Genomic DNA, 15,654 nt, shown 5'->3' on the forward strand with positions numbered 1-15,654 from the left:
CTAGGGTGGAAAAAGATATAAAATGGATAGTGGGTAAAGAGGTATACTGTTTTAAAGCCAGCTGTTTAAATTTGCACCTGACTCTATGTAAATAGAAATAAAATCAGAACAGGAAAAAAAAGCTGGATGTGTGGGGTTATTTTCATAGTTTTCTTTGGAGTTTATGTTGGTACATGAAAGTCAGTACTTTTGTTTGTGCATATTAATATGTTTCCTCACAGAAGTATCACAAAAGAGCAAGGGAACAATGTGGTTATCCTTGAGTTTTTGAAAACGTTATGAATTGTGAAGAATGGTCTTTTGGCCCAGGAATTAATTTAAGGAATTAGTGGGCTTGATTTCAGTTTTAGCTGCTGGTTCTTGGTTTCTAATTAACTTCCCCTATCTGTTCCTCAGTCTTTATGGCTTATGATATATATAAAGTTCAGTTGTTAAGGCAACTAGTACTAACCTACATTTGTATGATACTTTTTTCTCTTTTATTTTTTTATCTCCTCAAATTCCTTTTACCAAATAATTTTTTTCTTTACAAAGTAGTCTCATATACATTGTTATAGCTAAGATTTATAATAATCCTGTGATACACTTGACTCTCTTGGAACTTTAGGCATTAGCTGTTACAAAAAGCCAAAACATTCGGCTTATTAATGAGGAAAAGTTAAGCTAGAGAAGTGGTGATTATATGTTTTAAATGTGACTTTATAGTAGATGACATAAAATACAGAAACCTTAGATTCATTTACTATGCCTTGCTAATAAAAAAAAATGGAAGAACACAGATCCAATTAAAATATTTTGCTACCATGAAAACTAAACAAAGGGTTATAGCTTTTATTTTATATTTTTATGATTGGTAGATTTGTTTCAAAAATCAGTGAAGTCCATGAAGTACACTGTGTTCTCTTTCTGGCTTCTCAAAATCAGCTACTCCTGAATTAATTAAAAACAGCAATATATGAAGTATTGGATTATAGTGTTGTGTGATTAATGACTCATTTTACTACATAAAGAATAGATGTCATTATTCATTTATTTCACTGTAGACATGAGTTCTCGATGTAGTACATATAAGCTTTTCAAAAAGTGTATTCAGTAGTAAATACACTTTATTTTAACGCAGGGTGATTTCAAAATATTTTATTAAAATTATGCAATTGATGAGATATGAGGATAATTTTAAATTTAGTCCATTGTAATATTTGGATGCACTAGGTCATCCTGCAGTTGCTTTCAAATATTTGGCTCTGAAGAAAGTTTCATAGATAGATAGATAGATAGGTTTTTTGTTGTTGTTGTTGTTTTGAGACAGAGTCTCGCTCTGTCCCCCAGGCTGGAGTGCAGTGGCGAGATCTCCTCTCACTGCAAGCTCTGCCTCCCGGGTTTACGCCATTCTCCTGCCTCAGCCTCCCGAGTTGCTGGGACTACAGGTGCCCGCCACCACACCCGGCTAATTTTTTGTATTTTTAGTAGAGACGGGGTTTCACCATGTTAGCCAGGATGGTCTCGATCTCCTGACCTTGTGATCTGCCCGCCTCGGCCTGCCAAAGTGCTGGGATTACAGGCGTGAGCCACCGCGCCTGGCTGGTTTTTTTTTTTTTTTTGAGTTGGGGTCTTGCTGTTGTCATCTAGCCTGGAGTGCAGTGGCCCGATCTTGGCCCACTGCCACCTCAGCCTCCCAGGTTCTAGCGATTCTTCTGCCTCAGCCTCCTCCCAAGTAACTGGGATTACAGGTGCCCACCACTATGCCCGGCTAAGTTTTATATTTTTAGTAGAGATGGGATTTCACCATACTGGCCAGGCTGGTCTCGAACTCCTGACCTCAGGTGATCCACCTGCCTCGTCCTCCCAAAGTGCTGGGATTACAGGTGTGAGTCACCGTGCCCAGATAGATGTATATTGTTATAATGTAATAAAAACATGACGATTGGGCCAGGCCCGGTGGATCACCTGAGGTGGGCACCTGTAATCCCAGCTACTCAGGAGGCTGAGGCAGGAGAATTGCTTGAACCTGGGAGGAGGAGGTTGCAGTGAGCTGAGATCGCGCCATTGCACTCCAGCCTGGGCGACAAGAGCAAGACTCCATCTCAAAACAAACAAATAAAAAACATGACGATGATGCAGAAGAGAAAAGTTTTAAAAGACCAGATTTTGAAAACTTGAAACTAACTTGGAAGTAGTACTGAGGCACCTGGCTTTTTTTTTTTTTTTTTTTTTTTTTTTTTTTGAGACGGAGTCTCGCTCTGTCGCCCAGGCTGGAGTGCAGTGGCCGGATCTCAGCTCACTGCAAGCTCCGCCTCCTGGGTTTACACCATTCTCCTGCCTCAGCCTCCCTAGTAGCTGGGACTACAGGCGCCCGCCACCTCGCCCGGCTAGTTTTTTGTATTTTTAGTAGAGACGGGGTTTCACCATGTTAGCCAGGATGGTCTCGATCTCCTGACCTTGTGATCCTCCCGTCTCGGCCTCCCAAAGTGCTGGGATTACAGGCTTGAGCCACCGCGCCCGGCCTCTGCACCTGGCTTTTAAGATGGTGGTGGAAAGGACATATTTTGTTTTTCCCCAGAGCCTTGGAGTAATCTGCCTCATTTCAGAGCCACCCCACAAAATGCTAGATACAATGGTTGGCCATCATAATATGACAGAGTTTGGTAAATGTGGCTGATTCACATTTAAAGCTTGGTTTTCTTTACCTAACAGACTTAGTAATTATCTGATCTTTTTAGGGTGCTTAGCTTTGTGAATGTGATACTAATAGTATTTCAAACAAATCCAAGTTTTTGTATCCAAACAGATATTGACCCTTTGAGTTTTGCTACCTGGGAAGGCATCTACATTTATTCTAATAATTTGCCAGTGTTTGATTTTTGCATCTTCTCTTTTAGAATTGCCTTTAAAGCCTTAGCAATATTCCTGTCAGGACACTAAATGTGTAAAATTTTTATTCTTTGAGGGCAATTTTCAGAAAGAGCTAGACATCAGTCATTCAGAACCTTGTCAGATAAAGAAAGTGGATAATCAGATTGGGAATTTAAAGAATAGTGTATAGCTCTAACATATTGTTATGCCTTATAAAACTTATAAAAACTGGCTCCAATACTACTTTCCAAAAAATCTTTGAATTGTGGCATTATTGGAAAAAATGTACTCCCTTTCAAGGTGACTGCATTGAAGAACACTTAGTTGATGAAATGTACCCCCTTTCAATGTGACTGCATTGAAGAACACTTACTTGATGTGTAAGTTCAGGTTCAAGTGTTTAATAAGTCATCATCTTTACCACATAGTTGCATCTTGCATAAAAACTGGGGAATGTTTCAAAGCTAAACAACAAAGAAGATTAAATTACTTTGCCAGTCACCTAATAATTGTGCCTAGGCAGGTAACTGAGTAACAGGGATATTGAGAGGTTGCTTTATGACATCAGTGGGAGCAGGTAGAAATCTACTAAGACAGTTGAGACTTCTGTGTGTTCCTTTGGGCTCAACAAAGTTGAAGGAATTTATAGCCAAATTCCTTAGGATACATATTTATTTTTATATATATAATTTTATACACATATTTTATATTTTATTATCTAATTTGAAAATCATAAAAATATAGGTGAGGAAAAGCTATTTATAATTACACCTATCAGAGAAGTCTTCATTGACCTTGTTTACGTCCTTTCTTCTATGTATTGTTTTATAATGTTGAGATCATAATGAACTTACAGTTTCGAATGTTGAGTTCTTTAAATGTATTTTGTTGGAATTATTTTCTCAAGGCAATAAAAACTTCTTAATGAGTCCAGGCACAGTGGCTCACACCTGTAATCCCAGCACTTTGAGAGGCTGAGGCAGGAGGATCGCTTGAGGCCAGGAGTTTGAGACCAGCCTGGTCAACATAGCAAGACCCCAGCTCTACAAAACAATTTTTTTTTTTTTTTTTTTAATTAGCCAGGCATTTAAAAAAACCTAGACCCAGCTACTAGGGAGGCTGAGGCAGAAGATCACTTGAGCTCAGGAATTCAAGACCGCAGTGAGCTATGATGGTGCCACTGTGCTCCAGCCTGGGTAACAGAGTGAGCGAGAAACTGTCTCAAAAAAACAAAAAACAAAAAAAGAGGGTGCCTGGACCATGGCTTACTCCTAGCACTTTGGGAGGCCAAGGCAAATAGATCACTTAAGCCCAGGAGTTGGAGACCAGCCTGGGCAACATGGGTGGAACCCCATCTCTAAAAACAACAACAAAAATACAAAAATTAGCTAGGCATGGTGGCTCACGCCTATAGTTATAGCGACCGGGGAGGCTGAGGTGGGAGGATCACCTGAGCCCTGGAGGTCGAGGCTGCAGTTAGCTGTGATTGTGCCACTGAACTCCAGGCTGAGTGACAGAGTGAGACCCTGTCTGGGAAAAAAAAAAAAAAAATCATGAACAAAATATTTACTAGATATTTTTTAGTTTTTTATTATCCATCTCCGTATGGTTTATAAAGTTTACTGGTGAGCTATTTAAACTTCATTATCAAATAAATAATTAAAATGTACATTATTTTTTCTTTCACGTTCATGGTTTCAAAAGTGTCAGAAAATAAATTATGAGGCAAAGACCCAGAAGGCATTTGATGGGATTATGCTTTCTTAGTTCCATAGGCTTCACTCAAGTTTTGTTTGTAAATGTTCTCTTTGCTAATATGCAGCCATAGTCACTTTTCTGTACACAGAACTAAGGGAAAAATTATTTCTTCTCTCGCTTGCTGAAGGTGGTTGGAGGCAAAGTAAAGAAGCCCGGTAAACGTGGTCGGAAGCCAGCCAAAATTGACTTGAAAGCGAAACTTGAGAGGAGCCGCCAGAGTGCGAGAGAATGCCGAGCCCGAAAAAAGCTGAGATATCAGTATTTGGAAGAGTTGGTATCCAGTCGAGAAAGAGCTATATGTGCCCTCAGAGAGGAACTGGAAATGGTAAGAAATTGTCAATAAACACATGAAAAAATCACCCTAACAAATAAATAACACATTAAAATACGAAGATACCAGTTATCACCTGTCCAGTTGGCAAACATTGGAGAGACTATTAACCTGTTAGCCAGGATGGGGGCAAATAGGCATCTTCATACACTGCTGGTGGGAGCGGAGTGTACATGACTGTCACACTGAGGAACTGTTTATGAGAGAAGAAAATGGAAAATAACCCAGATGGACAACAATAAAGGACTGGTTAAATAAATGTTACTACATTCATATATTGGACTACTTCGTAGCCAGTAAAAAATCACAATGCACATCTATTTACTGATGTAGAAAGATACTCACAATATATTGGCAAGTGGACAAAGCAATATAACAATGTGTAACTGTGCATGGCAAAACCATTCGTGTTTAAGTGACTTTATTTATTATTTTTTAAATTTTTACAGTTTACTTTTTTGAGACAGAGTCTTGCTCTGTTGCCCAGCCTGGGGTGCAGTGGCGCGATCTCGGCTCACCACAAGTTCCGCCTCCCGGGTTCACGTCATTCTCCTGCGTCAGCCTCCCAAGCAGCTGGGACTACAGGCGCCTGCCACCACGCCCAGCTAATTTTTTTTGTATTTTTAGTAGAGACGGGGTTTCACTGTGTTAGCCAGGATGGTCTCGATCTCCTGACCTCGTGATCCACCTGCGTTGGCCTCCCAAAGTGCTGGGATTACAGGCGTGAGTCACCGCACCTGGCCAAGTGACTTTATTTATTTTACATGTTTTATTCACTCATCCATTCAGATGTTGGACAGTGGCTGTAAAAATGTGAAAGAGAGTAGATAAAACAGAATTGAAACTCCATTATTGTGAGTTGAGGAAGGAAGTGACAGAAGAGAGAGATGATATTACAGTGATCATCATACAACTGGGACAGGCTTCCATAGGTTTTTAGAAAGTAAGACAACAAGGTTGGAACACGAAGAGAGGGACATGAACAGTGTTGTATATATTGTCCAGATATATACTATTCAGTAGATTTTTTTGATATGTTGAATATGTGACATGCTATCAATCATTTCTTACTTTCTGCAGTGTAAGCCACTTGAGGGCAGGATCTTTGGTCAGCTTTGTCTTTGTATACCCCCAAAGTCCCTAGCATGCACTCTGGTAGATAGTAGACGTTTAATGATTACTTGTTAAAGAGAGAAAGAAAATTACTGACATTTCTTTCTTTGTTTTGGGAGTAGAAATAATACTGTGACAAGTGTACATATATATATAAAAGATGAATTCTAACTAGTGGCCCACTGTGGGGAGATGTCCTTTTAACCACAGGGGCCTTTTAAATCTGAGGAACACTCCAATACATCAAAGACGATTCAGCAGCTGTTTTTCCACCTCTTCTGAAAGATGGCAGATCTCATACATGTCTTCAGTTTATAAATAGGTAATACCATGGAAAGTGGGTTTCCCAGCAGCGAACATGACTTCTAGCCATGGGAGTTCTTATGTCTAGGATTTCTACCAGTGGTTCCTGAACTCTGAGGAGTAAAGGTTTATTTAAATATGTTTTACATATTTCAGTACAAGCAGTGGTGCATGGCAATGGACCAAGGAAAAATCCCTTCTGAAATAAAGGCCTTACTCACTGGAGAAGAGCAGAACAAATCTCAGCAGAACTCAAGCAGGCATACCAAGGCTGGGAAGACAGACGCTAATAGCAATTCCTGTAAGTACAATCAATGGGAGACTTTATATTTAAGAGGGTATCTTGGCTGCGCACAGTGGCTCATGCTTATAATCCTAGCACTTTGGGAGGCTGAGGTGGGCAGATCACTTGAGCCCAGGAGTTCAAGACCAGCCAGGGCAACATGGCAAAACGCCATCTCTACAAAAAAATACAAAAATTCGCTGGACATGGTGGTGCACACCTGTAATCCCAGGTATTCGAGAGGCTGAGGTGGGAGGATCACCTGAGCCCAGGGAGGTTGAGACTGCGGTGAGCCATGATTGTGAGACCCTGTCTCAAAAGGAGGAAAAAAAGGGGTATCTCAAGGTAGGGTTTCTGTTGACCACTTTTCTTAGTATGTCTTTAAATAAAATGTTGATGCCATTTTTAATACACTAATAAGCAAGTGAAAGGGCATTAGATTCTGGCCAGGTGTGGTGGCTTCTGCCTGTAGTCCCAGCACTTTGGGAGGCGGAGGAAGGCAGATCACTTGAGGCCAGGAGTTTGAGACCACCCTGGCCAGCATGGTGAACCCTATTTCTATTAAAAATACAAAACTTAAGCGTAGTGGTGTGTGCTTGTAATCCCAGCTACTCAGGAGTCTGAGGCACAAGAATTGCTTTAACCTGGGAAGTGGAGGTTGCAGTAAGCTAAGATCATGCCATTGTATTCCAGCCTGGGCAACAGAGCAAGACTTCGTCTCAAAAAAAAAAAAAAAAAAAGAAAGAAAAAAAAAAGAAATGGCATCAGATTCTAAATATTAAAATGCGTTTTACATGGAGTCTATAAAGAGCAACTGATAAATTTATCAAAATTTTATTATTAATAGACTTAGTCCATAAATGGGAGTGGCACTAATCTAGCTTTTTGTTAATAATACTACCTTTATTTGTATTTCGATTTACAGTTTACAAAGTACTTTCATTTATATTTATCTTAAATATTCCCTACAATGATTGTGTTAAGGAATTATACTTATTTTATAGATGAAAAAAATAGCAAAAGGCTGGGTAAGGTGCCCAAGGTCACACAGCTTTAATGGTAGAACCCGTCCTCACCTAGTCCAGGCTCCCTAGTGCAGTAGCCATCACTGTAAGGATTGTTTTAATTGAAGTAAAATTCACTTAACGTAAAAATTGAGAGCCATTTAGTACATTCACAATGTTGTGCAACCATCCCGTCTATGTAGTTACAAAACATTTGATCACCTCAAAAGATAATCCTGAACCCATTAACCAGTTAATTCCCATTGCCCACTTCCGCCAAGCCCTTGCAACCATGAATCTGCTTTCTGTCTCTATGGATTTACCTATTCTATATATTAATATTTTATATACATGGAATCTATACAGTATGTGACTTTTTGTGTCTGGCTTCTGTCACCTAGTATAATGTTTTTTTTTTTTTTTTTTTTTTTTTTTTTTTTGAGACGGAGTCTCGCTCTGTCACCCAGGCTGGAGTGCAGTGGCCGGATCTCAGCTCACTGCAAGCTCCGCCTCCCAGGTTTACGCCATTCTCCTGCCTCAGCCTCCCGAGTAGCTGGGACTGCAGGCGCCCGCCACCTCGCCCGGCTAGTTTTTTTATATTTTTTAGTAGAGACGGGGTTTCACGGGGTTAGCCAGGATGGTCTCGATCTCCTGACCTCATGATCCGCCCGTCTCGGCCTCCCAAAGTGCTGGGATTACAGGCTTGAGCCACCGCGCCCGGCCTAATGTTTTCAAGGTTCATCCACATTGTAGCGTGTATCACCAGTATTTAATTCCTGTTTATGGTCAAGTAATCAATGGATAAACAATATACAGTTGTTTATCCATTGATGGACATATGTTTTTACTTCTCGGATATTGTGAATAGTACTGCTCTGAACATGTGTGTACAGTATTTGTTTGCATACCTGTTTTGAATTCATTTGTATATACAACTAGGAGTCAAATTGCTGGGTCATATGGCAATTCTATGTTTAATTTTTGAGGAATAGTCAAACTGTTTTCCATAGTACCTGAAACATTTTACATTCCCACCAGCAATGTATGTCTGTTCCAATTTGTCCACATCTCATCAATACTTATTTTCCATTTTTTAAAACTATAGCCATCCTAATGGGTATGGAGTGATACCTCATTGTGTTTTATTTGCATTTCCCTAATGTCTAATGATGTTGAACATATTTTCATGTGCTTGTTGGCCATTTGTATGTATTCTTTGGAGAAATGTCCAAGTCCCTTGCTAATCTTTAATTAGGTTTTGTCGTTGAGTGGTAACAGTTCTTTACTGTGGTTGCAAAACCTTTATCAGTTACATGATTTGCAGATATTTTTTCCCCTTCTCTAGGCTTCTTTTCACTTTGTTGATAGTGTTCTTTGATGCACAAAATATTTTAATTTTGTTGAAGTCCAATTTATCGATTTTTATTCTTTTGTTACTCATGCTTTTGGTGTCATATCTAAGACTCCATTGCCAAATCCACAGTTATGAAGATTTACCTGCCTCATGTTTTCTAAGAATTTTATGGTTTTCACTCTTTTATTTGGGTGGTTGATCCATTGTGAATTAATTCTTCTATATGGTGTAAGGTGGGAGTCCATGTGTTGCATGTGAGTATCTAGTTGTCCAAGCAACATTTGTTGAAGGAACTGGAGACTTTAAAATGAATATGTCCTATGTTGATTTCTTCATTATTGTTATTACTCTGGGAGCACTTTAAATAGCTATAAGGAAATGTTGCAAACCTTTTTTTTAATTAATTTTTTTTTTTTAGGTCAACTTCTGGGAGCACAGAACAACTTTTTTTTTTTTTTTGAGACAAAGTCTCGCTCTGTCACCCAGGCTGGAGTGCAGTGGCGCAATCTCGGCTTACTGAAACCTGTGCCTCCTGGGTTCAAGCGATTCTCCTGCCTCAGCCTCCCGAGTAGCTGGGGTTACAGGTACATGCCACTGCACCCAGCTAATTTTTTGTATTTTTAGTAGAGACGGGGTTTCACCGTGTTGGCCAGGCTGGTCTTGAACTCCTGACCTCAGGTAATTCACCTGCCTCGGCCTCCCAAAGGGCTAGGATTACAGGTGTAAGCCACCGCACCCGGCCAGAACAAACTTTTTATGTTTTAAATATTTTTTACAAAATTGAAGAAATTGGCTTTTTGATAACTTTTATTAGATAACATTTGTCTTCATGTAGGTTGACAACTGCACTAAAATCTCAGACTCCACCACTATACACTTCGCCCATAACCAAAAACCACTTCTACCCCAAAAGCTACTGAAATGTTTAAAAATTAGAAAAACAAAACATTTGCCTTGATCTAAATTAAATTAATGGAAAAAAGCCAAATCAGCTTTTTTTTAGTCTGTGTTTTTTAAAATTAACCTTACTGAAAATAAAATTTTGTGCATCTTAAAACAGATTAATTAAACTTTATTGACTTTTAAAGCATTCTTACATTGGTAACTTTTATTTTTCAGGGTGAAGATTATATAAAGATGAGTCAGTGATTGAAGCCAATATTCTGATTCCAATGGAAGATGGATGGGCAAGAGTGTACTTCTTGGCTCCATTTACTACCTACTGCTCAGTAGTCATCTCTGTAAATCTGCAGTTTCTACCAAAATGTGTGATCATAGATCTCAAAGGATCTGGCTTTAACTTTCAATACTTAGCAAATCTACAAACATTCAGACCTGTCTGGTCGGTGTTGCCACCCACGACATTTAACATGTTGTGATGCTTGAAAACACAGGAGTAGAGAAAACGGATGAAGATTGTATTTTTGCACCTTAACTCCACATTGCTTTATTGGTTAATTTATATTCTTTCCATGTAATTCATGTAATTGTATGTCTGTGTGTGTTTACATCACCACCTTTCATGTTTTTGATTGCCCTACAAAGAGAAACCAAATGAGCTGATTACTGACTGTAAGTTCTCAGCCTTTATGGACCTAATCTTATTTTTATTTACTTGAGTAATGTTTATTCTCTGCATGAACCATGACTTCTCCTGTGAGCCATTCCAGCATAAGCTGTGAATATGTATTAACAAATATATACATTTCTATTTTTATAATCCATAAGGATATGCCTGTTTTAAATAAAATACATACTAACAAAATCTATCAGGAAAACCCTGAAGACAGCTTCTAGTTAAAACCTTTGTTGCTGTCCTCTCAAACTATATTTATAAAAATTTGCTAGGGCCAAATCCATACTTGCAGAATAATTCATCAAATTTTATTTTTAAGTGAAAAGTAACCTTTCAGGCATTTCAGCAGCATACATTGACAACCTAGGGTATATATGTATGTATGTTTCTTATTGTATGTCTATATATGTATGTGGGGAGGACAGGAGTGAATGTTCACACACATTTTCTTGCATACTCAACTGAATCAGAGAATGTTTCTGAAGAAAGTAGGATGAAATTAGCTGCTGAGATTGAGTTTCTGCCTTAAAATCTGTAACAAAAAAAGGGACAAATTGCTGGTAGATCTATTGACCATAGCCATCATCAGAACACTTAGTTTCTTCCCAGACATGAATTTCCTGACAGGCTCTGAGCCAGAAACACACTGTGGGCATGCATCTGGTTCAGCCCTGGCTATGCCTCCACTGTGGAGGGAAGCATTGGAACTGGAGTTGTGCACAGCATTGCAGCTAGTGGGCCTGGCTGGGGGTGCAGAAGAGCAGGGTAATTCTTTCCAGTTCCCCTTGCAGCTACACGTGCTTTCTTCCTGACTACCAAATGGAGTGACGGTTGAAGAATCAAGCTCATAATATAATAAACCCAGACAGACCCAGAAATCTTTTAATTTCCCCAGCGAGATACTTTATCACTCTCTCTTCTCTTTCCCATGGTTAAAACAGGAGTTGTGTTCTCTGTCGCTGCTAAATTATTCTTCACTCGAGTGAAGCAAATACTTAGCTTCCAAATAAAATACGTTGTGTTCTGAACTGGCAGTTTAAGAGGAGATACTGTAGTCTAGATTGTCTTTGAGGTAGAACATGCGATGGACCACATAGTTTAAGATTACAAGGTACTTTCCCTCTTCTCTCAGGCCATGCATTTGAATAAAGTGCCTCCCTTTAGCCTGAGCTCCTAAAGACCTCTTGTACTTGGGTTGCAAACTCAGATCTCTAGTCTAGTCTAGTCATGTGTGACTATGTACTGAGATACCACTAGCCCAGTTTGCTGGGTCTCTCATGTTTTGGAAGTTGGGGGTTTAATAATATTTAATGTCTTTTTAGGATCATAAACATAAATAGATTTGTTGATATTCAGGCCTTCAGAATGTAAGGGTTTTAAATTTAGCATTCAGATTGTAATTGGTATGTTTTTGCCATCTGGTCTACTCAATTGTATATGTTTATTCTGCAGAACAACCCAAGATTTACTTTATGTTGCTTTGTTCAGTACCTTTTGAATTCCTCCAGAAGAGTTGTTTTCAAAACAAACATTCCAAAATGAATGTGGCTCTTCAATGGAACGTCTCTATTGTGCTTGAAGTATTTCTTCTCTGGTTGTAATTCTAAATTACAGAGTCATTTGAGCTTCCTCCCCTCCCGCTAGTATTTTTACAGGAGCAGGGAAGAGCAGTGACTTTATCCTCAGGTAGAGGATGTGTAATTTTGGGTGAAGTTAAATTACAATTTATTTGAGGTTATTCCTAAACCTATTTATTTGGTATTTTGGAGGAGATCACACTAAGAGAACGTTGATTGCCTCGGCTATTGTGCTGGCTGGACACTTTGGTCACTTTTGAAGCATGTTAATAAATGTCACTGATTAAAACAGCTGGAGCATTTCCTTCCCATTCCAGTGAAGGAGCAGCAGAGTGAAATCCTGGCACCCCTCGCCTTCTTGTGATGACAAGAAGGCTGACAGTCACAGAGTCCAGGAGAAGGTGCTGCTCTCCTTGCTTTCTGAGTAAACAGAGTAATGTTTTCTTTTTCTTATTTTCCCAAGGAAAGAAAGGGGGAAAATATATTTGTATGTTTAGACCAGTCAAATTCTGTCATTATTTTATCTTCAACCTGCTGTATATTAGAGCAGCTGAATATAATATGGAATAAGTTTGACCAGGTCAAGTTTTAGGATATAGTTGAATTTCTTTAAAAAGTTTTCTATTTTATCTAAAATCTTTCTATTATATCTAAATCAGAATGATCGTCCTGCAGCAAATTCACATTACTGTTTGCTGGCTAATCGACAGTATTTATCAGCATCACTGTGTAGCATTCTATTTTAGCATCTTTGAATTATGATCATTTGATTTGGCTAATTACAAAAAGTACAGGTTTAAACTGGACTTACCTTGAGTTAAAGGCAAAGAAAATCTAAAAACATAAATGTTATGTTTCATAAGAAATCAGTTGCATATTATCCATTACATACTTAGTTTTTAAAAGAAGAGTCACCTTGAATTATTTTTTGAGTCACCTTGAATTATTTGATCTCTCAACCTGCTTTCTCATCTGTAAAAAAGGGGGGAGGATAACTTTCACAGGGTAATTGGTAGCCTAAATAGGAGTTACAGAAAACTGTTTGTTAAATAGGAAAGAACTACATTAAATTTAAATATTCACATTATGCCTGTGTTTGACTATTGTTAGGATTTAAATCACTAAAGATCAATATATTTAGTGAGTTGGACTCTATGTAGTACTGTAGATATCACATTTCCCAAGTCATCTTAGCTATATCATGTCTGTCCTTGGAATGGTATAGTTGGAGGCCCTTTTTAGCAATAATAGCCTTCTTTTGATTAGACTAACATTAAGAACAACTAATATTCCATCTGGCAATATCATCCTATAATTATCCGCATAAAGCAGGCTTTCAGACTGCTTGGTAACTTGGCTCTCTTCTATTCCATCCATTTCACTTAACTACGAGGTGGTCATGAATCAGTGGCTGGACTGCCTTGTAAGGTTGAGCTGATTTTGCACTGCACAAAAGTACGCAGTTAAGGAGGCGAATGGACCTAAAAATCTAGTTCACATTCCCCTCAACAAGCTATGTGTGGAGGAAGGGGCTCCTGCCTTCTCACTAAGGTGTACATGTGGCACAGGTCTCCCCAGAAGAGATGTCTTTTTCTAATTTGCCCAAAGGGGATACCTGTCTTAATTTATCCACCAGGGGGTGCCTTTTTAAAAATGTGCAGAGCCGTGGTGTGTTGCGGCTGGCTTTTGCTGGCTCCCCAGAGGAGAACCAATTGCGTGCATCTCTTCCCAACTTGATGTGCAGTGACATCAGGTTGGTAGCTTTTAATGGACAATGGTAGGAATATTTATATCATAGAAATTAGAAATTGCTGCAGATTGTGAATCCCCCACCCCCTCAGTCAGTTTCTAACACACCACTGAAAAAGGCCCAATGTAGGCTAGCATTGCATTTCCCAGAGCAGGCACACTGGAGTTCCAAAATGTGTATGATTAAAGGACACATAGAGCTAGAAGAACTCTATATAAAGTTTTAGGCAGCTTGGAGATGTCCGTATCAAATTCAGATTGGTTCACAGACACATGGTCGTTCTGACTCAGAAACTGTTATGGGTCACAAAAGAATATGCAGTCCAACTCTAGAAATGACTAGGAAGTGAATCAGCTGAATTATTTTTGAGATGGAGTCTTGCTCTGTCACCCAGGCTGGAGTGCAGTGGTGCCATCTCAGCTTACTGTAGCCTCCACCTCCTGGGTTCAAATGATTCTCCTGCCTCAGCCTCCTGGGTAGCTGGGATTACAGGCATGTGCCCCCACACCCAGCTAATTTTTTTGTCTTTTTAGTAGAGATGGAGTTTCACCATGCTGGACAGGCTGGTCTTGAACTCCTCACATCAGGCGATCCGCCTGCCTTGGCCTCCCAAAGTGTTGGGATTACAGGTGTGAGCCAACACGCCCAGCCGAATCAGCTGAAATCTTAAGCCTTAGGGTAAAAGCAGGCACAACCAATTCACCTACTGTGTTGTGATAGAGTTCACCAGACACTCCTGGATTGAGGAGGGCTAGAGCTGGACAGTGAACTCTGGCTTACAGGCCATTTTGACTTTGCAGTAAGATAAATATTTGGGCAGGAAAATTTTCCCATGATCCAACAGAACCCAATCCAATCTTACCATGCCTCAGCAACCCTTTCCTGAGAAGGAAAGCGGTGCTTGGCAAGCACATTATAAACCTGAGCCCAGGTTTATCCTCTTGTGTAATCAAGTCTATGGGGTGGATGTGACAACACCTGTGCCTAAGCTAGGTGGGCTTGAATAGTCCAGAACGAAATAGGCCAAAGGCTGTCCCAAGCCAACTCTGAGTTTCCGATGTTACCACTTAAGTGGAACAGAGACCATGCTTGTCAGCATCACAAGAAAAGTTTCTACAAGACTTATGGCAATAAATAAATACCTCTAAACCTGCTCCTTCTCAAGCAAGGACAGGCCTCATCTGCCACAAAGGAAGAGAAAGAATATCAAAAAAGTAAGGAAGAAAGAAAACAAAAAGATAGCCAAGCCTTTTTTCAGAAGGAGGAAGATAGTTCATATAGGGGCTGTATTAGTCCATTCTCTCATTGCTATAAAGAAATACTTGAGACTGGGTAATTTATAAAGAAAAGAGGTTTGATTGGCTCACATGTGGTTCTGCAGGCTGTACAGGAAGCATGACTGAGGAGGCCTCAGGAAACTTACAGTCATGATGGAAGACAAAGCAAGAGCAGGCATCTTGCATGGCAGGAGTGGGACCAGGGATGAGGGGGTACCACACAATTTTAAACAACCAGATCTTGTGAGCACTCACTATACAGTACCAAAGGGGGATGGTACTAAACCATTCATGGGAACTCCACCCTCATGATCCAGTCACTTCCCACCAGTCCCCACCTCCCAACACTGGGGATTACATTTTGATATGAGATTTGGTGGGGACCAGTTCCAAGCCATATCATTCTGCCCCTGGCCCCTGCAAATCTTATGTCCTTCTCACATTGCAAAGTACAATCATCCCCCTCTCAGTAGCC

General features: G+C 39.7%; 1 protein-coding gene across 1 annotated transcript in view; it reads left to right on the top strand.

The window, feature by feature from the left end:
• The window catches only part of CREBL2 (cAMP responsive element binding protein like 2), a 30,942-nt gene extending 17,703 nt beyond the window's left edge, over positions 1 to 13,239 (top strand). The window contains exons 2-4 of the mRNA XM_050748293.1: positions 4,739 to 4,936; positions 6,515 to 6,659; positions 10,119 to 13,239. Coding sequence (XP_050604250.1) covers positions 4,739 to 4,936; positions 6,515 to 6,659; positions 10,119 to 10,123 — 348 coding nt within the window. The 3' untranslated portion in view covers positions 10,124 to 13,239. The remainder of the gene's footprint in view (positions 1 to 4,738; positions 4,937 to 6,514; positions 6,660 to 10,118) is intronic.
• The last annotated feature ends 2,415 nt before the right edge of the window (positions 13,240 to 15,654 follow it).

The sequence above is a fragment of the Macaca thibetana genome, chromosome 11 (genome assembly GCF_024542745.1).
Source record: "Macaca thibetana thibetana isolate TM-01 chromosome 11, ASM2454274v1, whole genome shotgun sequence".
Classification (NCBI taxonomy): Eukaryota; Metazoa; Chordata; class Mammalia; order Primates; family Cercopithecidae; genus Macaca; species Macaca thibetana.